The sequence below is a fragment of the Zosterops lateralis genome (genome assembly GCF_965231275.1).
Source record: "Zosterops lateralis genome assembly, chromosome: 4".
Taxonomy (NCBI): Eukaryota; Metazoa; Chordata; class Aves; order Passeriformes; family Zosteropidae; genus Zosterops; species Zosterops lateralis.
Genome location: NC_139765.1, coordinates 42,563,944 through 42,589,942, shown reverse-complemented (window position 1 = coordinate 42,589,942; position 25,999 = coordinate 42,563,944). Strand labels below are relative to the sequence as shown.

General features: G+C 35.4%; 1 protein-coding gene across 2 annotated transcripts in view; it reads left to right on the top strand.

Annotated features, from left to right (window-relative positions):
- The window catches only part of SLC16A7 (solute carrier family 16 member 7), an 81,672-nt gene extending 65,161 nt beyond the window's left edge, over positions 1-16,511 (top strand). For both annotated transcript variants that reach the window (XM_083859268.1, XM_083859269.1), the window contains exons 3-5: positions 4,433-4,576; positions 6,126-6,938; positions 9,371-16,511. In XM_083859268.1, coding sequence (XP_083715394.1) covers positions 4,433-4,576; positions 6,126-6,938; positions 9,371-9,642 — 1,229 coding nt within the window. In that variant the 3' untranslated portion in view covers positions 9,643-16,511. The remainder of the gene's footprint in view (positions 1-4,432; positions 4,577-6,125; positions 6,939-9,370) is intronic.
- The last annotated feature ends 9,488 nt before the right edge of the window (positions 16,512-25,999 follow it).

Below are 25,999 nucleotides of genomic sequence, written 5' to 3'. Positions count from 1 at the left end.
TAGCTGGATAAGGAATTGGTTGGACAGCCACATCCAGAGGGCAGTGGTTAATGGCTCACAGTCCTGGTGGACATCTGTGACACGTGCTGTCTCTCAAGGGTCTGCACTGGGATCTTATTTATTATTATAATACTTAGTATCTTCATTATGACAGGGATGAAGGGATCAAGGGCACCCTCAGCACATTTGCAGATGGCACTGAGCTGAGGTGTGCAGTTGACACATCTGAAGCACAGGATGCCATCCAGACCTGGACAGGCTTGAGAACTGGGCCTGAGGGAATCTCATGAGGTTGAACAAGGCCAGGTGCAAGGTGCTGCACCTGGATCAGGACAAACCCTGGTACCAACACAGGCTGGGGATGAACAGATGGAGAGCAGCCCTGCTGAGAAGGGGGTGCTGGTGGAGGAGAGGCTGGACATGACCCAGCCATTGGCACTCACAGCACAGAGAACCAAACGTGTCCTGGGCTGCATCCAGAGCAGGGTGGGCAGCAGGGCCAAGGAGGAGATTGTTCTCTGCTCTGCTCTGTTCTGTCCCTAAATTCTGCAAGCTGCAGTGCTGCATGCTTTTGTCAGACCCCCAGAACAGGAAGGACATTGACCTGTTGGATCAAGTCCAGAGGAGGCCACCAAGATGATCAGAGGGATGGAGCATCTCTCCTGTGAGGAAAGATTGAGAGAATTTGGATTGTTCAGCCTGGAAAAGAGAGGGCTGTGGGGTAACCTAATCGTGGCCTTCCGGCACCTGAAGGGAGCCTGCAAGATGGAGAGAGACTTTTTGCAACTAACCTTGAAGGGTTTGAAACTAGATGCCCTTTAAAGTTCCTTCCAACCCAGGCCATTCTATGATGATTTAGTATGATACAGTTCCAATCCCCCAGCCATGGACAGGACACCTGCCAGTAGACCAGATTGCTCAAAGCCGCATTCACGCTGGCCTAGAACAGTCACAGGGATGGGACAGCTGCAGCTTCTCTGGGGAACCCCTTCCACCACCTCACCAGCCTCACAGGGAAGATTTTTTTCATGACAGTTAATGTAAATGTACTCTCAGCACCCACAACTTCTCTGTGCACAAGTGCAATTAAATGCTCTTTTGAGCCATTGAAACAGAACATAGGTGTCACAGTGTTACAAACTTTGTATGAAACATCATAAACAGCTCCAAAATGCATGATCTCATCTCTGATCACACAGCTGAAATTACTTTTGCCACTTTTTCCTTGGCATTATGACAAACAATGTGAAAAGCAGCTATTTCTTTCTTACAAAGCACAGCCCTTCCTAAAATTGTTTTTTAGTGGTGCTGGTTACAGTTGCTGTCTTATACCTTCTCACAGCCTGGTCCTTTGCCTGAAACAGAAAGATATAAAACAAAAATACAGCTGTGAGATTGTTAGCATATTACGATAATGGTCTTAAATTTGGTTCAGGGAGTATATAATCTTTTGTGGCTGATGGTTTGTGGGTGTTAAGGGAGAGAACACAGTAAATATTCTTATGGGTCTCCTGACTTAACATCTGTTATGCAGTTACTTCAAGCTCTGGGAAAAGTAGACTCAGAGATCCAGCAATCCTTTAGTGCATTAACATACATTAATGTATAGCAAGGTTTTGGCTTGTGTGTAATCATATTTAAACAGCTTAATCTTCCTTCATCTAAAAAGAAAGAATACACAAAGAATTTAGAACTATGCTGGCATGGGAGCATTGCTTAAATAACTGTAGAAGGTGTTAAATGTGACACGAAATTTGTACAAGGCTATAAAACATATGATGACAGGAAAACAGGTGGAATTTATGTAGAATCATCAATGTTAAGGCATGAATATGCATTATTTTATGAGACTTCATAACCAAGTGTATGCACATATGTCAGAATGAAATGTTTAGATTACTTATCACATTAGAAGAGTTAGAAGACTTCCTAGATAATTTAGGGATCTTAAACTGACTTTATGGCTTGCAGAAAAATTAATATTTCCCACATGCACAAATTTTAAATCAAAATACTGGAATATACATAAAGAAAACCTCAAATTAAGTGGAGCTGTGGTGGTAAGTACACATCATTAACTTAAAGAAAACATCTCAAAGAGAGTATTATGTTTAAATGATTTTTAAATTCATCATACATTCCAGATTTATGTAATCTGAAAGTAAGAGTCAGGTTTGGACAACCTACCTAAATTAATACATGCATATTTGAGCTCAGCTATTAGGTCTTGTAGGTGAAGCTAAGATTACGTGCTTTGATCTGGAAAGCTGTAACTTAAAGTCCCAGCCTAACTGCCTCAGTGAAGATCTGCAGAGATGCAGTTTTCCTGTTCCTGGTAAGGAAATTTCTGTTAGGAAATACTAAACAAATATTTCATTTTCAATTTTGTAAATACATCACAGGAAGAAGAACTAGGAAAATATTTTCTAAAAATTTTTTTAAATAATTTTTGATATGTCTTATGTGAATACTGTTACTGTGTTTAGTAATAACAAAAATTAGATTTTTTTACTTGCCTTAGATTTATGTATTTTCAAACTTATAACTGTTATTTTATTCTGGTATGAAACTTTTTGCTTTGAGTTAAAAAGAGATTTCCAGTTAAAAGGTTCTTCTTTTTTTTTACTCAGGGAAACTATTTCTATTGTTTACATGTTGCAAAAGGGCTTCCTTTCTGACTCAGACATGAGCCCAATCACTGATTTTCCAAACATACCTCTATAAATAAAAAACTGCATTCTTCCATGTTTCACTGCTTACTTCACGTGGTCTCAAAGGAGAAAGCCTTGCTTGTCACAGTTCGGCTTAGTGGTTCCCCTCAGATGGAAATAAAGAAATGTTAGTTATGTCATCAAAAAAGCTGTCAGTTAAATGTTTTAGGACTTTATAAGTGTTCTAAAGTCTTTTAATAGATCCCTGGGCTGTTGTCTATTTGGGTGTCCATTCCATGCTGTGGATGTTTAAGTCTGTAAGCTTCAATATATGCTTATGCTTAAGACTCCTTGGGACTCAAGCTGTTTAATGAATACACAAACGTAAATACAAATATCACTCAAATCTTTACCTTCCAGTCAAGTTAATTTCAAGCTGATCTCTGTATTAATGAGTTATTAGAAAGGACAGTCAGGAACAGGGCAACTCTATTGTAGAAGCTTGTTTCCATAAGTAAGGGAAAAATTAATTATTTGACATATTCTTAAGACTTATGTTGTGTACATGCAAATAATAATTGACATTTGCAATCTATCAATAATAATACTCTAATACATTTAAGGTAATTTGAAGAGTGGAGTCTAAAGTATAAGTTCACCTATGAAAGCACACTTTTAAATTTCATTGGATTTGGCTTTTCACTGCATGAAGTTTCTGGTATTTATTCCTTTAGATATCTGTAGAAACAGAGACTTCAAACTGTTAGCAGTTTAGTGAACAACTTGCAGTGAACTTAAATGTAAAACAAGGCATTCCACTTTGTGCTAGGTGCCTGCTCTATCTTAAGTTTGAAATGCATTGCTTTTTATAATGTTGGTTTTTTTGGGTTCTTTGCTTTTATTTTTTTAAATTTTTGTATTGGATTACTTTCATTAGTGCAAAAGCAAGACTATTTGTAATGGTTTGGGCCAAATATAGTGCAGTCAGATGCTGGGCAGGACAAGCTTTGACGACCTCTTAATTTTGATATGTAGCACACCATCTATTCTAGCCATGCTTGTTCAAAAACATATAATGTATGTCATGCTAAATGACATGCTAGCTGTTTGGTTAGTATGGATGTAATTATACCATAAACTGAATTGCAGTTGAAACTGAAAAATGGGCCTATACCAATATTTTAAAAGTTTATAGGTTTTTATGCTAAACCACATTTTAATTTTCCCAGACAGCCTATAGTCATCTTACTGCCCATTAACACTCCCCTCTTGATGAGGTAAGGGAAAGCAAGCCTCAGGGGCTAGAGATTTATGTTCTGATTTGACAATATTTTTAAGCTTATGTGTGGTTCTAAGTAGGGGTACAGGACTTGCTGCAGTATTAAGTAATTTTAGTAATTCTGCTTGCCTGGAGGTTCCTCCTGCTCTGCGGAGTTTTGACACCTGTATCAAACTTGAAATTTTTCAGTCCCAGGACTTTCAAAACTTCCATTGACCAATCTTGGTATTGATTGTTCATGAACTCTAACAATCATTCTTGCTTGTCTGGTATCTTTAGTTTTTTCATCTCTCTCCATAACTAATCAATATTTATATTGTCATGGAGGCAGTATATCCACACCCAGTCTTGTATCTGCAAACTCACAGTGTGTTTGTAAGACAGATTGGTGTAGAAAAAATTTAACTTTTTCCAGGATAGAAGAGGAATACATTCCAACATGTTGTAAATACAAAGATAGAGCTACCTGATATCTGAAATTGCATTTTCTTTCTACCAACAGGTCCCATAAGCAGCATTTTGGTGAATAAGTATGGTAGCCGGCCTGTGATGATAGCAGGGGGTATCCTGTGTTCTTTTGGAATGATTGCATCCTCTTTCTGCAATAGCGTCCTTGAACTGTATATATGTATTGGTGTGGTTGGAGGTAAGAGTCCTGTTTAAAAGGTTATATTATATTATGTTATATCAAACTATTTATAATATTGTAAAATGAGCCTCACTGATGAAGAATTCTCTGTGTACAGATGCAATCCAAGAAGGTAGTAAGATCAGTTAATTTCAGCTGAACTATCTAATCCTTTACATCAACTGTTATGATGTTAAATTATTTCTTAGGACAATTCAGAAACAATTGATGAATTTATTCAATAAATGCTGTATATAGGTACTTTTCCATATTGCACTATAATTATAGTATAAAAATAGATTGGCTCATGACAGCACTTATTACAGTCATTTGTGTGCAATTTCACATTTGTTGTTTTAGCTTTTAATCATGTTGCATGGCAGACAGGGTGGCAGAGGCTAGCCAAATTCTAGTAGAATAGTGAAAGGTTGTACCAGCTTTCTGTAGGTTTGTACATACATATACTCTAACAGAAAAGTATAACAACTCTCAGTTCAGTAATTTTCTGTTTAAAATCCCCATGGTCAATCACCAAATAAAATTATTCATAATCATCTGTGAAAGGCCTAGATGTTGCCTAAGCAATGACTTAAAGTTACTGTAATGCCAGTAAATGAAGGAATCTCCCTATTAAAAGTTGTGGGTTTTTTTTAAAACTCCCTTCTCAGAATAAGGAAGGAGAGGTGAAATATTGGCAGGTATTAAATGAATCAGATAATACCTGTATGTTCAGTGTCATCTTCCTTTGTGTTGGGACTAAAGGAGTCCTTTTATTCAGTGATTAATCCTTAAAACTCTTATTTTTGACACCTAAACTTGGTGCCTACTGAAAGAGCAAAGCCAGAGTCTGGGAATGGGCCTATCAAGGAAGAAAGCTTCTCTTCTGTACCATCAAGCAGATGCATATTAGAGTTTATGGCTTAAATGCCTTAATACAGAGAGGAGGCCTAGAAGTTCAGCTTCGAGTTCAGTTTATAATCTCAGCTGATGTGGGGGATGGTCTGCTCCCATGTGTGTCCTTTACAACTCCTTAATAGTGACCTGGGGAAGGAGAGCTGAATCTGCTGGAAAATAATTTGCCATTTTATGCTCCAGTTTTGCAGACAAGTTGGATCTTAATTATGGTGGTAAATAAGAAATTAGGAGATTTATGCATTTAAATAAACCCTACATTCATTGTAGCTGAGGTGACATTTAATAACTTTTGTTAAATGAGCCAAGAAAGAACTGTGTTATAGTTTAGCAGATATAAAAATGGTGAGTCAAGGCACTGATGCCATCATTCTCCTGTATGTGATTCCCCTGTCTCTATCATTGCTGAAAAACAAAAAGGAGTTTTGGCTTTCAGTGCAGGGCTACTGGGGAAAATGGCCAAATGCCACCATGTCAGTCTTTTAATGAACACTCATAGACAGCAATGAGGCTGTTTTTCATTCTCTGATGCTAGTGGGTTTCTGTATTGAATCACTGGATTGGATAGTGGTCATTTTAAAAATAACTTATAAGAGGTGGGATGTGTTTTTCATTGCATGACCTGCAATAATATTGTCTTTTATGTGTTGTTTAGGTCTGGGTTTAGCATTCAACTTACAGCCTGCCTTGACCATGATTGGCAAGTATTTTTATAAGAAGCGTCCCATTGCTAATGGATTGGCAATGGCTGGAAGTCCTGTGTTTCTGAGCACATTGGCACCTCTCAATCAGTTCCTCTTTAATGCTTTTGGCTGGAAAGGAAGCTTTCTTATTCTGGGAGGACTTCTTTTGAACTGCTGTGTGGCTGGGTCACTTATGAGACCTGTTGGACCGAAAAAAGCCCCTCCTGTGAAAAAAGATGTTGAAAAAGGCACAGGAGATTCTGTCTTGCACAAAAACAACAAGAAGTCTTGTTGGCAAACTATGAATAAGTATCTAGATCTGTCCCTCTTCAAACACAGAGGGTTTCTGATATATTTGTCAGGAAATGTCATTATGTTTATTGGTTTCTTTGCTCCAATAGTATTCTTGGCTCCTTATGCCAAGCACAAGGGAATTGATGAATATTCTGCTGCATTTTTGCTCTCAATCTTAGCCTTTGTAGACATGTTTGCTAGGCCTTCCATGGGACTTGTAGCTAACTCCAGGTTTATCCGGCCAAAGATTCAGTATTTTTTTAGTTTTGCTGTCTTGTACAATGGCGTCTGTCATATCTTGTGTCCACTGGCAAAAAATTATACTGGCTTGGTGATATATGCTGTATTTTTTGGGTTTGCATTTGGAATGGTTAGCAGTGTTCTTTTTGAGACATTGATGGACCTTGTTGGAGCTGCCAGATTTTCCAGTGCAGTGGGACTTGTCACCATTGTGGAATGTTGCCCTGTGCTCATAGGCCCTCCTCTAGGAGGTAAGAATCTATTTCTTTCCATTTTTTTCCAACATTACAGCATAATTTTGCAATGTAACATTGAACTAATATAAACATTTTTCTTAATGTTATTTAATGTTTTCACTGTGACTAGGAATGTACCGTAACAGACTGATAGTAAAAAATAACTGCATCAGTTACTTTTCTCCAGCCCAGGGGCAGCTTGGAAAGTGCTCACTTACACGTGCTTAAACAATTTTAATTTATCTAAACAGAGAGAATTGGCATTTCCAGAGAGGAAAAAAAAAAACAGGAAAGTGTGAGAAGGAACACAGGCCTGCTCAGCATTTTAGGCAGGGTGTACACGTGGTGGGATTCCATCAGGGTGTTGTGGACCATTGCACTCTGGCATGATTTCACATCCCAGCTGTGCTCACAGCCAATCCTTTAGCCTGTTTCTATAGCCAGTAGGTGTGGGCAAAGCAATTCAGAGTGTCAACTGACTGAAAGATGTCAGTGCCACCAACTTCTCTTTTCAAGTGTAAGGGGACCTTAAAGGGAGCCTAGGTGTATCACTTAGAACATAATCATAACATTTGGGCTTCTAGCAGCAAAAATGAATATTTTCAGAAAGTATTTTCAGAAGGTATTTTCTGTTCGCTAGCTTTTTTGTTTGCTTGCTAGCTTTTAATGCTTTGTAAATGCAGTATTCAGTAACGCTGATAGTAGCTTTATATTATTGAGATTTCTGATGATATAAGAGATTAAAAAATAGATGCTCTAATTTTATTGGGAAGAATTGGTGTGTATCTTGGTGTGTGTTACAGTATTAGCCCAACAATATGAGAATATAAAGATAGTTAGTTTGCCAGCCTTATGAATATATACTCTACTCACATGAGCACTGCCTCAGAAGTCAGCAAGGTTATGTGTGCCTAAAAGCATTTATATATACCAAAGTACTTCAGATTACTGTCAGTATTTCTACGAAAATAGCATTGCAATTGTATGCAATTCTGAATATGCCAAAACAATTCCACTCACTTCAGTAAAATAATATTTGTACAAGTAAATTTTTAATACTTCTAAAGCATTCCATATTTTTCTTGTCATTTAACATACAAATCCACTTTGACAAAGGTAGAGCAAACTATATCCTCACACAGACTCTTTCTATGCCACCTAGTGGGGGGTCTGAGCCTGTAACCACTGGAGTCCAGCCTTTTCAGTCAGGTTCTGAAATCAGTATCAACTCAAAAGATATTAAATCTAATATTTATGGAGCAGTAACTTCCACAGTTATTTATTTTTCAGTACATTAAGTTTTCAGGAGTTTTGGAAAACACTTTTTTGTGTTACAACAATATGAATAATTGATTTAACTTGTTAAATCGAGGCAACAAAGGGGATGAGCACATGGAAAAGCTAAGCTCCAATTTTGACGAGTTCACATGTTTTAAAATAATATGCTGAAGCATTGCTAATTCTTAATTTTGTTTTGAAATATATTTTATAAGACTGCTCATTGATAAAAATCAGAAAATTGCACAATTTACACTAATAGGTAAATTGTACACTTGCAGTGCTATTTGAGTTTGTCCTAACACTATGTTTGTGATAAAAAAGAAAAGTCTGGAATAATGTCATGGTTTGTAAATATGTATCAGGTGGATAGAATAGCATTATGTTTTCAACCCAGTAAAAGCATCTAAATACATGTGAAATTGAAGTGTGCAGGTTACCCTGTGAGTTTCATTTATAGTGTAGGAAAGTTCAGAGCTAAATACTTGGATATGTACAGATGTTAATTTAGGAGCTGGGAAAATTTAGAAGGAAGGCCTCATAAATTGGAAGAACTCTTATATTTTACTCTCCTAGACATAAAGAAATTTATCTCAGAGGTCTGAATGTAAGTTTTAGGTACAGAGCTCAGAGTTTAAAACTCAGTTGTTGAACGTGATGGCTGAAGGTACCAGCCTTTCTATCTCTTTCATCAGTCACAGGAAAGTAAACTTGAAAAGCAGGCAGCTGATGCACAGAGACAGCAGCCTAAAAAGGCACATACCTCTTCATCCTATTGTCTTTATGTAGCCTCAGTGAGTGTCAGACTGTCACTCCAAACAATAGGAAACATAATTAGAAAGTGAATAAAATAATAAGGCAATGAAAGAATGAAAATAAAAGAGCTGAAATTATTCATTCAAGTCTGCCATTATTCATTTATCTTTACTTAGTTTGTTCTTCAATATTTTATTATTGTCAGTGTCTTCAATGGCAATTGCTATCTTGACTAATAAAGGGATTTTTAAAGAGTTCCACTATCTATGTTAGACAATTTTAACATGTTGAAAATGGGTCTCTGCTACAACTTCAAAATCAAAAAATATATAGATATTTCTTTAAGGGAAAGATTTGGATTATATTTTGTATCCTAGCCTAAATATTCTTTTTCACTCCTCTTTGTATTTCAGGTTGGTTAGTAGATGTTACTGGGGAATATCAGTACATGTATTTTGTCTGCGGAGTGATTGTGACTGTGGCCAGTATCTGGTTGTTCATTGGCAATGCCATCAACTACAGGCTTTTGGCAAAAGAAAAGAAGTTGGAAGACGAGAAGCAGAAAGCACAGAAGAACGCTGACCCAAAGGAAGCAGAACCATTAACAAACAATGAGAATGAAGATGCTTCTAGCAGAGCTGATAAAGCTCTTGAAGATCCGTCAGAAAGGGAAACCAATATTTAATCTGAAATATCGCTCAGAAGGCAACATTTATGACTTCCATTAGGAATATGTCTTCAAGGCACAGGCCAGGTTTTGTGGTAATAATGATCAGTCACAATATTGGATGGGAACAGATTTTTGCCCTATGGCAAGGCTCTAAGCTAAATTACTATCTACAGCTTATTTGTTTCAGTGATACAAATTTACCATTACAGAGATAGTGACTCAATGCAAATGAGTCCATTAAATTTTGACTCTGGACAATCAAGAGTCAGATAAACCAGGCTATAAAGCCTTCCAATGACAAACAGTTTTGTTTCAGAAGTATATCTAATGCAAAAGTATCTCCTACTCTTATTTGGGAAGATACTTGCATTCATCTTTACAATGAGGTTAAAGTCTATCAAAATAATCTGCCCAAACTGTGCTTACCACTAGTATTAAAGAGAACATAAAGTCCAAGATTTCTTTCAAAAGAGATATAATACCTGACTGAAGCACACTGACACATTCTTCTCTTTTGTACACCCACTAGATGAAAAATATGTCTGCATAAGCAATTACGGATATAAAAATTAAGTGTAGGAGACAAATAATTGGTGAACACACCTCTAAAATACAATAAAAAGCTGATTTATAATATATTCCAGAAGTAGTTTCCTCCAGTAGTAGCTGATTACATAGTACTTCAACATATACATTTGAATTCAAAGTATGTTCACACCTTGCTAATTCAAACTATTCTAAAATCTGCCTGTACATAAAAGGTTTAAACCCAAGATTTACATTTCTGACAAGAGTGGCAATCAGTTTGTTTGACTATGTATTCCTGTGTAGCTGAAGGATCTGTATCAGACTATGAAGCCATTTTCCTAAAGGGACTAGATTCATAATCTGCTGATGTTAAAAGGATACTAACCCTTGGCTTTTGTGGCCTTAATGTTCATGCCAGTGACTTCAAAAGTCAATGCTTGGCTTTATTGACAAATTGTTAGTTGTTTGATGGTTTCCTGAGAGGAGATTTAAGATCTAACTTCAGATCTTTGCAGACAGGCAGCCTCATACCAGTTCCCACTTCCCTGTCCCTGGAATTTAGTGAAGAGCTACTTCTTTTTTTTTTTTTTTTTTTTTTTTTGTAGTGCTGCTTTGAGCAAAAATGCTGCAAGGCACCTTGACAATGCCAGTCTAGAAGCTTTATGTTGACACATCAGTTTTTTGCAGGATGTTCAGTCTTTTGTCTACAATTTCACACAGATTGTCATGTAAATTTGAATGTACTATTGTTCCTATTCCTTTAGACAAAAGAAAGCATAAATTTGAAGTTTTATATTACCGAAATCATCTAGTATTGCATTTGAAAGTTAAAAGTGCAAGCTTTTGAAAGTGATATTTGAAATTATTTCTGTTCTATTTCTAGGTAAGGAAGGGTGCTATTAATTTTGGAGGGATCCTTATAAATGCCTCAAAAATTGTGAAAATTAAGGGTCTGATTCATAAAACATTTATGCACTGTTTATGCAGGACACACCTACACTCAATTCCAAGAAAAGAAAATTATTCATTTTAGTCCTCTTCTAAATCTCAAAAAGTTGGAAATATATTGGACAGAGAGCTAACTGTGATAAACACACTTTGAAGTGCCAATAACCAAATTAAAAAATCAATCGTGAAATCTAGTAGATATGGGAGGGATTTTAAGACAGTTTCTTCTTAATATTATTATGTTCAATATTATTTTATTTTTTTCTAAAAATGTTGATAGTGCTTGCTTCTATTTTGCTAGTTTATCATTTTATAAAGTTCCACAGTAGTGCTGAATTTTTTAATTTTCTCATCACTGTTTTGGGGAGAAACATCATAAATCTACTCTCAGCCTGGTACAGAATTTGATACCTACTTTTTACCTAGTTATATTCAGGAAAACAAAAATTCTCCAACAACTCATGTGATTTTTTAGGAGCATCAGAAACAAAATATATACATTTCAGAGTTTTGGGAGAAAATACAAGATGCATGTTCAGATTTGAACCATATACTCTGTAAAGGGGAATGATTCAGTCCCAGTAAAATTACAGTTCCTCTCCCAACTCCCAGCTTCAGAGAGGAAGTAAATGCATTGCATCTCCCTCTGAACCTTAGCCTTGCCAGCACCCCATGACATGAAAGCAATGCTCTTTTTGGCTGTGCAAACTTACTGAGTGAATTCCAGGGTCTGTGAAGGCCTTATGTGCCCATAAGTGCAGCCAGAAAGTGATGAGCTTCATGGACACTAAGCTTTCATGCAGTGAGGATTATCAGTTATAAATACTGGATTGTGAAAGATGCACTGAAATTTTAGCTGAAGAGTAGTCACTACAAATATCACTCTGCTCTTGACAGCCCCTGATAGAGAGGTAGAGATTATTTGAAAAGAGATTAACACAGGAGCTGAACCAAAATGTCTGAGGTAAAGTTGGTGCTTATTATCTCTTTGCAAAAAGGCAGCATGATTAGGAATACAGGGTAGAAGACAAGAAGTATCAGCTTTTGACTGAATGCTATTTAAAGTTGCTGTTGAGTAAATAAAGGATTCAGAAAAATTATGATAAAAAGAAGTCTCTCAGGAAATATGCAGGCAACTTGCCTGTTCTATGCAGGATCTCAGAATACAAAACAACATGGCATAGGAAATAAGGGAAAAACAAAGTTCCTCGAGCCATAGACACACTTGACCACCAGTAGCAAAAATTATGTTACTATCTCAGAGGAAATAAAAATTTCCATAAACACTCTACAGAGATGCTACTCTTTCATCTCTGGTCCATTATGTTAAAAGGCAATAGGAGCACAAGAGCTGCTTTACCACCACTCACCAATGTGCAGTTTTTAATCCCATAAGGGAAAATGATATGACAGGCTACTAGAGCCATAGAAAGTAGGAAGAGTCAAGTTAAACAGTTCCTTATACTTCTTTCATTACTCTTTCTCTTAATAATAGCAACAAGATAAAACTCATCAGCATAGCCTTGATACTACGGAATATTAAAGAAGTTAAAACCCAGAGATGAATGAAGAAAATTGGAACTATATCTATGCAAAAACTGCCTCAAATTAAACGCCTGTGTCTTCCAAATAACAGGTCCTAAAGGGGAAATTGCCTAGTTAGGTAGCTCTTATTTCTAAAGTAATAATAATAATAAATTGCCTTGAATCAACTTTATTCTGAGCATCAAAGTAGCAAAATGAGTAGAACTTGCCTAAAAAACTCCTGAATATCACTCCTACTTGCGCTGACCTGTAATTTGTACTGTAAGTAATTTCATCATTACCTTTCTGCTTTTGAGATTAGACCTGGGTATATACATTACCTCTCTAAATTGCTCTGGTTTCCCTTAATTACCTCATCCTCAGTTTGAACAGCTGAAGGGTCAGGACTAAGACATTCCCCTGATCAGTGATGAAGAAATGTACTCAAACTTCCTAACATGGATCTCTTATGCACTCTAAGAATCTGTAGTCTCAATCAGTGCAAGCAAATCTTTAATTGGTTTTATTCTCATGTATACTCATGTATACTTCATTATTTTAATTTCTCTGCCACAGTATTGCTAAGCTTGATTACCCTTTTTCTCCTCTAGAAAAAATAATGCCAAAATTTTAAAACTTGTAGAAAGGTGGGATAGCATCAATTAGATTTTCCCCAATTTAATATCAGGGTTAAATTTCAAGTTGTTTTAAAGTACTCATCCAGATACTTCTTAGTCATTTGGTTTTTTACGTCGTATACTCTATTAGCTGGAGAATTCTCCTCTATTGCCCTTTCCAGCTCCAGAGATAGACTCCTCACTAGTAATTCTCAGTACTAATTCAGGAACATATCACAGTTTCCCCCCTCCCATCTCTCCCCATTCAACTGTGATTTCAATTGTTGTTAGTTCTGTATTTCCATAATATTCAGAAAAGCATCTTTTTATATGAAAGACTACAATGCTTTCATTCTAGGAGTGTGTTTTGTAAACTGTTTAGACAGAGCTAGGGAAAATCTTACTTCATCTTGAAATAGATTTTTTTTAAGTGATGCTGTCCTTATTGAGAGGAAGTTCAGCTTTATTTTACTGCTGAAGTGAATGGCAGCAGTTTCACTGACATTGATTCAAAATTGACATGAATTTTAATGGTTGTGTTGCATATCAGCATCCTCTGTGTTTAAAAAACATTTGGCATTGTGTACATGATTGTTCCTCCTAGAGAATTTGTGTTCCTTTTAAACGTTCCCCACCTCCACTACCCCATACTTGATTTTGATGTAACGCAAAAAATTTTTTACTGGGTATGTAGTGACATATCGTTAATTCTTTCTTGTTGTTTTTCCTGAAATGACACATTTGCTATGTTGCCAAACGCAACATTTTTCACTTGCTTCTTTCATGTCTGGTTGTGAATATCAGTGGAGAGATATTACTGGAATACATAAGTTACAGATACCACATGCAGCCAGATTTTGGACTGCTATCAGGATTTCACTAAACAAAGTAAGTCACCACTTTTATAGATGAACATGCTATAAATGACACTGATAATTTTGCCTATAACAAAATTGAATCAGGCAATTTTTGTTAGTTTCTCTATAGATGACTATTTTTCTATTCACAGAGAGGAATATAAAGGGAATTTTAAAATAATTATTTTCAGTGATGGCTTATGAGTTTTAAAAAGGCTGTTTGGATTTTTTTGGGGGGTGGGTGCATTTCTGATATTTGTGCAAATATATATATAATGAAAGTGCTTGCATGTACTGTCACATTTTTGATCAGAGTTTGCATAAACATTGCTGTGTGATTTCAACATAATTTGCATGTTGTATTTTTGCAGTTCAAATTTTTCTTATCATCTACCTCTCAGTTGAAGTTTGGAGACTTGCACAACCCTGGAAGAATAAAGTTAACAAAATGCATAATGGTAAAACCTGTATAGACTAATAGAAAGTCTCCCAAATATTTTAAGCTGCTTACACTTCTGTTTTCTAGACAGTGCATCTATGACCACATCTTTGTATCAGTTGGCATATCCTTATTCTTAACCCATACCTGGGAAGTTTTTGCATCACCGATGTGGTATAAAAACTCAACATGTCCTTTAGATATCCAGAGTCTATTGATCTTTCTGTGAGTTGCTGGTCTGCTTTTCTTTTTTGTTTTCATACAATTTCTGAGTTAGGGAAATTAACAAAGTTAATATATCCAAACAGTTTTTGAAATTATTACAGAAGATTTTGCATTTTGCATCCCTGAAAAGAAATTGTGTTCCTGATTTAGAAATAATAGCAGATTTTAGCTTGCTTTTTTTTTTTTTTTTTTTTTTTTTTTTTTTTTTTTTTTATGTGGCAGTTGAAGGAAGTAGTCACAAAATATTAGATTGGGGCCAAGGAATGACAATTATTCTTCATATTCTCTTTTCAAAACCAGAGATGAATGTTCCTTCAAAGATAATCTTCAAGCCATTCTTGCCTTCTAGGACTTTGTACAAAGTCCACTAAAGCTGACATAAAAATACCAGTCAAAGAGCTTTATCAGACATTGGAGGTGATGTGGCTTCAGTGCAGATTTCAGCCTTATTTTCTCCATTCCAAATCTAAGGACTGTCAGGTATAACACAGCAAATGCAGGATTTGTTACAACTGGCATATTTACTATGCCTGCATAATATTCCTAATGAATCAGTCCCTAAATTAACGCACAATATGTATTAATAGTCTGTGTAAATAAATAAAAATAATCCCACCATACATTCTGAATGTAGATTATGAAATACAGAGGATATATTTAAGTAAATATCCAAACAAGTCTGTTAACCCCAAAGGAAATTATCTATTTCCTTTCAAGTCTTCTTTGAGCAGTTTAGAACCTTCATTTTTTTTATTTCCAGAGAAAATGGTTTATGTCTTCTGTGAATGTATATATGGACATATATAAGGGAATATATATGCAGATGTGTTATGTGTGTATATATGTATTCCCCTATATATAAAACTCTAATTTATATATATTATATATATTTATGTATATATAAAATATATATAATGTTTTAGAGTAAGTTGCATATTGTGCCTGATAAATAAAACATAATTGTAAGCAAATAAAAAACTTCCACAAATGACAGAAAAATTTGAAGATTTTCTGTAAAAGCATATGTTATTTTTCAGTTTCAGCTAGATTCATTTATAGTAGAAATCAATTCAAAAAGCTGCAGTATTACATAACACTGGTTTCCAACCATGATTCCATTCAAAGCGGCCTAAGATCACTGAGAATGTTCATTGAGGTAGATGGCAAAACCTACATTGTTGGTGAACTTGTTGGTGAGGCGTCATTGCTGTGGAAATGTTACGTAAATGATCTCTGAACAGACTGCAACCAATATACTGAGTTTTCACCTAATGTGATATGTATGACCAGTTCATACAAAGTATTGGTGGACATGATATTCTTGTAACAAGTACAGAAAGTGAGAATACTCGAGCACCTGCAAACAATATTCCTATTAGATTAGTATGTGAAATTCTCCAGAACGCTAGTCACTAAAAACACTGACAATGTATTATACCTTTTTACAGATTTTGGTGGTTTTAATTTGTCTGCAAGTAGGCAAGCCCATGAAAAGTCTGTATTTGGATCTTACTCTTTAAAAAGGTTATACCTTAAAATTACTGGGAGATTTTTCAGAGTGGTGCATAAATCACATACATAACTTCCGTTCCTTGAAACGTGATACAACTGCATTTTCCACTTATAGCCTACTTGGAATGTTCACCATATCTGCAGTTTATCAACAGAACCTGGTATTGCTATGCAATAATTAAACGTGCAGTAACCATTGTTTTTGACTAATAAAATTGTTTCTTCCTTTCTGTATTTTGCAATACTGTATGGTTTTTACTTGAATATATTGGCTAGATTTTTTTTTTTTGACAATCATTTATTAGCTAGAGGTGCTATTTATGTTCCAAAGAGATATGAGTGAATGATAACATTCTCTTTCTAGATGCCAAATCCTTTTTTTGACCTGACAAAATTCATTGTTCATAATGTATATTAACCCTGTAAAATGCTTATGCATTGCATTAAATTGTATTTAAATGCATTTTTGTTTATTAACTTCTATTCCAGGCTCATACTACTGTGTAATATGTCCAGTTTGTCCATATATATTTATGGGAAATTACAATGAAAATTGTGTATAATAAGCAATTGGGAGAAAAAAAGAAAAATGAAAATAAAATTTCCATGTAAAATTTCTGAAAGGATGTAGATTTTATTTTCTTAGGCTCTTTAATAGTAAATTATTTACACCTTCAGATTGTGCAAATATTCATAAATATTTAGATTGATTCACTATTCAGTTGGAGTAAAGATCTCAAAATCACTTCTTGTTGCATACAGAAACAGAACTTTAAGCATTCCTGTGGACAAAAGATACTACTAGTAACAGAACATTGTACCAACCCCTTGCTATTCCTAATTTCACCATAATTCGGATTTATTCCCATACATAACTCACAAACGATCTGGACACCAGGGATTTTTCCCCCCATTACTCGGACTGGGATGTGTTCCTGTATTCCATGTGCATGGATTGTTGTTCCTTAATCACCAATACTCATTTTGTTACAGAAGAGGAATTTATCCCAGGTCTTGAAATAGTGTCTATAAATAAGCCTTACTTTGTATCCTCTGAATGTTATCCATTCCTATGCTTTTGTCAATTGACTTCAGTCTGTGATTGATTGCCCCAGTAAATTGCTGTTTATTTACAGAATGTGATTGGATATTTAAAATTAAGCTATTATGGGGGGTGTTAGAGACAGTATTAAGATGCACCGTTGCATACTATCTACATACCTTTTATACAGATGCACACTAAGCTAGTAGGAAAAAAAAAAAGTAAAATATGAACTATTGACTAAGAAAGAAATAACTTTATCAAAGCAAATGATTGTTTTATTTCCAATAACTGTAAAATGTATTTTTAAAGAATTATATCTATAATCTTCATGATTATATAACAAAAGTTTTGATTCAGCTACCAAAATACATTTAGATTTTGTTTAGATTATGGATCCTTGTAATAGTTGCATATCTGACTGTTTTAATGTTCATAAAAACCCATTTTCATGCATTGATGAAGCAAAAGAATAAAAAAAGGTTAAAAATACCTAGTTGTAACATTGTCCCTTTGAAACAACAAAGAAGATAGAATTTTCTACCCTGCTCAAAGACACAGCTGATATTATTTTCATACCTAAGGATATGTTACCTCATTGAATCTAAATGCATGACTAAAATACATTGCTGAGAAATAGATACTGATTTCAGAAAAATCATTCCTATTACTGAGGTTTTTGTATTTTGATAGTGTAGTGGCAAGATAAATGGAGACCTCAATCTGTGGTTCATCTCTAATATCAGCTGTTACTGTTTTCCAACAAATTTTTTTTTTATTTTATTAATGAGCTGTTTTAACTCTGCTGGTTATTCCAAGTCAAGTAAATAGATTGCATTTGCCATTGCAGTTCAACATTAATAACTTCTACAGTTTTATTCCTCTGATCGGGACTTGAAAAACATTACCAGTCATTGAAGTTCCTAATCTATAACATGCAGTCAACCCTGAATTTGTGTGGGATCTGCTGTGCCAGCTGTTTCTTTGAATGTTTTATGGGATCTAATGAGATTAATCTGAGAATACTCAAAATGCTGGCTGATGTCATTGCAAGGCCCCTATCAATTGTTTTTCAACAGTCTTGGGAATCTGAAGAGGACCCACTTTCCTGGAAGCTGGCAAACATCTGTATTTGCCATAGCACATTATGTCTTGCTTCATCTTCTTACATTACGAATAAGACTGTGCCCTAGAGATCAGAGGTACAAACATTGTTTTTTAAACATAAAGTCTGAATCATAAGTCAAAGAAAATTAAATTATATATATAGTGCATTAACAAGAGACATAATTGGTGGTTGTGATTCACTGGTTGAGTAAGTAGTTCCATTTCATTAGGTGACTTCTAGTTACCCATGCCCAGTGACATCAAACACCAAGTCTGTCTTGGTGAAAATATATCCACTCACTGAACGCCTGTTTTTGTGATGGAAACTTCTTACAGGATCCTATTCTATAACATAATGATGTTCTCACCTCAAAAGTTATATGTGAGTTTGTGGATATGATTCTGTTCTTTTTTTGACTAGCATGAGACCTGAGTCTTGCTGGCTTTTCTGTACAAAAGAACTCTTGACCTAATTCAAAGTTGCAGTATTTTTTCTCACAAAATATAAAAGAAGGATGACACACCTGGACAAAATCCAGAAAAACTGAGTCAGATAGATACTTTAAGAACATTTTACCCACTTTTTATCAATTAGCACAAATGAATCTTAAAACATATGGAACTGTACTGTCTTGAATTCAGTTTAAAATTTTATAATCACAGATTTCATGTATTATTTGAAAATTACCTGAAATCATTATTTCACATATGATATGAGAATTCATAGTAGTTTGTCAAAACTAATTTATTGGAAATTGTGAGGTTTCCATAAAGAAAAAAATAATCAAAATGCATGCCTGGAGGAGATACTGCTCAGTATTTGCAGATAACATCCTAAAATCCTGCACATATTATTTCAATTTAAGATTGAATGGAAATTGTAGATTTTAATTTGAGTGCTTTTAAGAGTAATATCTATGCAAAGATTTATTTTGTTTCATTAAAAACATCTATGAATTTTCTTTCTTTTATATATTTCTTTTTTTCAGAATTTAATTATAATTATTTTCCCCTGGAAATTGTGTAAACATAGCTCATCAAGCAATATATGTTTATATATATAACGACTGTGAGAGCAGAAAATTTTTCATGCCTTGTATATCAACAACTATGTCAATTCTTATGGCTGTTCCTACTTCCTCTTCATATAATTTTTCATAAGCTGGAAATGTGCGCAGTCTATTTGAACACTTTAGTGTCTATGAAATTGGAATGTAAAATTTGCTAATGCTGTTTTACTTGTTTCTTAATTTAAGACAAGCAGAAATTCATCAGCAGAATCTGTTTCATTTTTATTGTTCTCATCAAAGTTCATGAAGACCTACAAACTACACAAGCATTTAATTAAACTTTTATATAGCATTAAATTCTCAGTACAAAATTCATGTGAAATATTTAGGAAAATGTGTTATGCAAACATAATAAAACTCTCAGAGCTCTCTTTTAAAATAAGTTTTAACTGAATACTGAAAGAAAGCATTTATCTTAGATAATCTAGTTCAGGTATCCATAACTTGTTTGTGCTTGTATTTTCCACAAAATAAATATTTTCAGAAAAGGTCCAGTAGAACCCTAAAGCTGTTGATAGGTACTAAAAGAAATGGCAACATTTTTTGAGATATCATACATGTATCAGTTTTAACTTACAAAGAGTTTATTTTGGAGAAAGAGTGATTCATTTTGCCAACCATCGTAATATACTTTGATTAATAACTGCAATTCCAGTTTGGCCTGAATGATAAATGAATAGCAGTTAGGCACTATAATTTTTCAGTTCAATCACTGAACTGAATAATTGGGGGAAAATGGTTGAGGATGAAATGAAGAGGGTTTTTTCCCTCACAGAAAAAATGCTTATTTGCCTTAATTACAAAACAAAGTTTTTTAATTCCATTTTAAACGTTCTAAATAGATATAAAAGGAAAATTGGATTCAATGCATGAAACAACGGAATTTAGCAGTGATCATATTATTCATCAGATATATTGACAGATTCAGTTCTGCCTCGCATGTATTACCCAATGATTCCATATTCTAAAGCTGCTGGGGATTCATGACTGAGTTTCTCTCCTGCTCGTATTTTTACTGCCACAGGAGTGAGCCATGTTTTGGTCCAGTTTGCATAGTGACACTCTACTGTCTGGACTATATATCTTCCAACATCAAATATTTTATGCAAAGTGAAGGAACACCAGTAAAAGTAATTTCTAGTACTTGCACACCAAAAATCCCCTGTGGAATAGTGTAACACAGCAAATGCATTGGTTTGAAAAGTCACAATACCCACAACTTTTGAAAGACTGAAAATAAAAAAGAGATTGGCCTTGATAATCTATTTCTTTTTACTCAGCTGATGTTGCCTGTAAATAAGAGGCTTTGTTGTTGGGTATTAATAAAATCCGTAGTTAATTGTTTTGTGTTTACATTGACCTTGGATTTATTGTATTTGTTTGAGGTATGATTTCACGAAGGGACCCACAAGGATCATCAAGTCCAAATGATTGAGTTCCAGCCCTGGAAAAGACATCCCACACCATGTGCCCGAGAGTGTTGTCCAAATGAATCTTGAAATGTCAGGCTTAGTGCCATGACCACTTCCCCAGGGAGCCTGTTCCACTGCCCAGCCACCCTTTGGGTAAAGAATCTTTTTCTAATATCCAACCTAAACACTCCCTGACAGGCCATTTCTTTAGGTTCTGTCAATGGTCACCACAGAAAAAAGATCAGTGTCTTCCCCTCCTCTGCCCCTCAAGAGGAGTTTGGAGACTGCAATGAGCTCTCCCCTCAGTCTCCTGTTCTCCAGGCTGAACAGACCAAATGACCTCACCCTCTACTCAAGGCTTCCTTGCCCAGACATTCACCATGTTTGTTGCCCTTCTTTGGACACTCTCCAATAGCTTTATATCCTTATATTGTAGCACCCAAAACTGCACACAATATTCAAGGCGAGGCTGCACCAGCACAGAGCCAAGCAGGACTTGCCCAGCTGGTGATGCTGTGCCTGATGCACTCCAGGACACAATTGGCCCTCCTGGCCACAAGGGCACACTGCTAATTGAAAATTACTGCCTCACAGATCTAGATATTTTTCTTCCCATCCACAGACCCAGAGGCATAAAAGTTTGGTCTGGATACAAAAGGTTACTGAAAATGAGAAATAATGCCTCAAAGTAGCAATTATTTTCTAAGAGAGTTAATCTTTCTGGCAATGTTATTCCCACAAGTAACAATGTCATTAAATGGTCTTAATTCTGGTTTCCACTCAAGTTTATTAAAGCAAGACATTTCTCTTAAAATTAATCAAGGGAAAGATATTAAAACCTCATTCTTAAGTTCTGTCTTGGTAACAGCAGCAGCAGCAGCAACCTGGAGATTCAGTGCATCTGGCAAAGGGATGCAAGTGGGCTGTTAGCAGAAGCATGTTGTCCTAGGTATTGAAAGTGTGACGTACTTAATTGTCCTTAAGAATGACACTAACAGGAGTTTGAAATCAGAGAACTGTTTTAAGTTCTTCAGTCAGTGTAGGGCATCAACAAGAATGAAATACCCTGAAGCCATTTACAACCCCTTTTTGACTATCCATTAATAACATATTCCCACACCTGTGCCCTCAGACTCAGCAATGTTTTCTGTTTATCGAAGCAGCAGTCACTGAGAGGCCTCCACAACAACCTTTCTCTCACCTTCCTCGGAGTGCTGACAAGAGAGCTGACTGTAAAGCCTGAAGTGGAAATTGCTGGCCTGACACTTTTTGCACATTTTCCAGAATACAACTAAGCATCCAGAATATACCGCTAAGCAATGCCTTGCTTCAGTGCTGCAAGGTGCTCAGGTCAGGGGCTTGTCTCACTGGGTTGCATCAAGAAGTATCTTATGTTTTAGACACAGTACAGACTCTTCCTTACTCTGCCCCAAACCCTGCCAAAGAATGTTCACAAAACTTTTAAACTAAATAGTTTGTGTGATTCTTTCGTGTTTGTAAGCTTAAGTGTGGATTAATATAATAGACAGGGAAAATGTAAGGGTTTTAATTTGGGGAATTATATATCTTTCTGATATATTTTACCAAAAACATGAAAAAATTCACACAAATCAAGTAAAGATCTTTGTGAATAGATTCTTGCACATTAGGGTGCCTGTACCTAGGAGGATTTCTCTGCTAAGTAATGCTTGGTCACTTTAGGAAAAAATACATTCTTGGTCAAAATTTTTTTGACCAACACATGTGACTGGGAAAATCCTTAGTAATCACATGCTGGAAGTACCCTAGGCTGGGTGGAAGGAAAAAAACCCACAAGTTTCAACTGTAACAAGATTACAAAAGAACTCCTCCATAGATCTCTCTTCCACTCGCAAAAAGGTTGGGTTTTTTTAAATAGACTTTAAGGTAAAGCTTATACCTTTGGAAAATTGTCTTTTTCTATAGAGTCACAGTATAAATAAAAAGAAATGAAAATGCAAGATAATTTAAATTTGTTTCACATCTCTACTACGAATTATTACGGGAAATTTCCAAGCAATTTCTGGACCTATTTTCCCACTTTTCTAAGTGTACAAGAAGTCCTGGCTAGAGACCGCAATAAAGAAACGTGAAACATATGAATTCAAGGAATAATATCAGTGATTATTAATATTTTTATGTTCTCAGAACACATACCGTTCTCCACATCACCTTTTAGCAGCTGAAGAACCACTTCTCCTGTTACAGAATTGCAGGCAATATGTTCTCAGCATGAATTGCTAGCATCCCTGAAGAAAGAGTACACCACAGCTACACTTTCTAACATCTCTGGCCTGAAAAGAACTTCATGGTCCAGAAAAACTCAGATAAATTTAAAGACATTTCTCTATTCATCACTTGGGGTTTTTTGTTGCCTTTAAAGTGGAGTATATTGCTATAGGAAAGCAGAGATAGGGGGTTTTCTAACAGTGCTAATGGATTAGATGCTAAAAAACATGCTCTCTGAAGCGAAAACAAATCAAGCACCAATTTCTAATCTTTCTGAAATGTTATCTTACAGTCACTGTATCTTCTTTTCTGCTATGAAAACAAGTATTTGAATCATCTGGTTACCCCTGCATTGAATCAGTTGGTTTATGTTATGCAGTGTTGTGGACCTGCAGAGGATGTGGAGCAAAAGGAAGGTCCATACAGCCTCCTACCCTTGGAGCACTCCTAGATGCTGTGCTGAAACATAGACAACATCTTTTTTTGTTGCCAGTGATTGGAAAAAAGGCCATATGCTGCTAAAGTGATGGGGTTTTTTCCCATCTTTTCCTCCATTTTGCAAGATAGGGCATGCTCTTTCATAGTTCCTAGTCTCCAGATAGGATGTAACAAAGGGGAAAATCTCTGCTTTCCCATTAATATGTGAGTAATTTCTAAGCTAAAAGCAGGTAAGTGGACTCTAGGAGCTGGTCTTTACCTGGCTAGCTCTTCTCTCACATTTTTCATTCACAGGGACTCCCTAAATGCACTCTTGTTGTCTCTCAAATCTCAAAGAGGCTCTAACTGAAAACATGTGATTATTGCTGAGGAGTATTCTTACCGCAATATGGTTTTGCTACTGCATAATAATATGTTGTCACGTATTATGTTGTAGTCACTCAGTGAAATATTTATGTCACAGTAGCCCCTTGCTTCAAGATAGAGAAACAGATTATCTAAGATAGAGAAACAGATTTTTTCTGCTTAAGTATCATCCACACCATCTCTGTTCTGCTATCCTTAAGCCTGGCTGATCCACATCAAGTAAATAGCTCTCTAAACCACATTATTTTTGCTATTTGCATCTTTCTGAAAGCAACCCTGAATAGGGTGTGTGTGCAAGGAGAAAGGACTGATGAGCAGCACTCCAAACTAGCTTTGTTAGTAAGAATATTAGGTGAGCAGAGAGAATGGAGTGGTCTTCTAGAGCCACATGCTGTGGTTGCTTCAGCTTTTCCAACCTACATGTGCCTGTGAGACAATCAAAAAGGAGTTGCCTGTTGGAACACTACAATGAAAATGACAATGTCCTCTCAGGATTAACAGATCTGTTGTTCTCCAAAACAAAAGATCTGTTGTTCTCCATTTCAAAAGCACAAATGAAAACAAGAAGAGAGGGAAGAAAAAACGAGTGTAATCCACAGAGGACATGATCAGCTCTGTTTCTTAGTTAATGTCAGATTTATGAAGTGTAAACGTGTAGCAGTCTCTGATTCAGTTAAAAATAGTGTTTCTGAAACATTTTATGAACTAATAGAGATCACAATTAGCCTCCTGCCTTCAGTTGCAATACATGACAGAGACTTACATGTTCAATGCAGAGTTTATGCCTGCTATGGTGCAATTCTGAATGTCACTTTTTATTTACAATATTATTTCCATTACATTGTAGAAGAGTTGAAACAAATAGACCTTTAAGAAGACAATTTGGGTCTTCTACAGTTAACCTTTTGATACAGAGCAAGAATGAACATGCCTATTGTTGTGTTCATCCAAAGCATTGGATTTACTGGATTTCTGAATACATATGAAAACCAGGAGATTTCATGGAGCTCCGGAAGTTTGAGTTGTTCAACAGTTTTTTCACTTGATTGCAACCTCATTTAAATGAGTTGATGACTCTCAGCTGCAGATGTCAGGAGACTACCAACCATATATTTCACTACTTTGAAACCATCAGCCATATATTTCTTTGGGTAAATCTTACCATTGAAATCTATCAGCTGTTACACAGGTAGCTGTACTGGGAACTGACTGTGAATGCAGAGAAATGCAAATTTTAAATTAATCTCCATGATTAATTAATCCCCAGGATAAATATATATATATAATAAATACAAACAGAAAAAAATTATTAATTTGCTTCAGAAAGCAAATACTTTGCAGATCTATTTTCCTCATCTCTTTACATTTAAAGAAAATAGAGTTATAAAAAGTCAGTCAAGTTCAGTCATTACTTACACAAAAGAAAAATCTCATCCTAATCAAATAATATAAAATCTCCTTTCTGAATACAGCTTTTATCTCTTAGTTTTCATTTTTCTTACCATGTATGCACAATGTTCAATAAGAATCTGCTATACTAAACATACGCTTTCTGTGGAGCTCTCCAGTTAACTTTCTGCTGAATTTCCATTCGATTTCCTTCAATTTTAAAATATTAATCATTAAAAAAGTTTCATATTTCCACTTCTAAAGCTTTTCTGCTATTAGGGAACAATCCTCATTTAATTCAGGCAGTTTTTCTATATTCATAATTAACTGACTATTTTATATTTCATCTACTTAAGTTCTTCTGTTAGGAAGATTATTAAAAAAAGAACATATATGAAAGTGTCAGAAACTTCATCTGCTTGCACGGATCAGTAAATGAGATCTATCTTTATAATCTGAGTCATCAAGAGAATCTTCTCAGAAGATTAAAGAAATGGCCCTGAAATGTTCTGGCAATCAAAGTTGTGTAAAGTCAAAAAGCCTACTTGCTACTCTGTTCATGAAATCCATACTTTCACAAAAGAAATAAAAGGCATCTTTGGCCTTCTCAAACTTCAAAACTGCAGCTTAGAACTGAGTTCAGGAGAATAT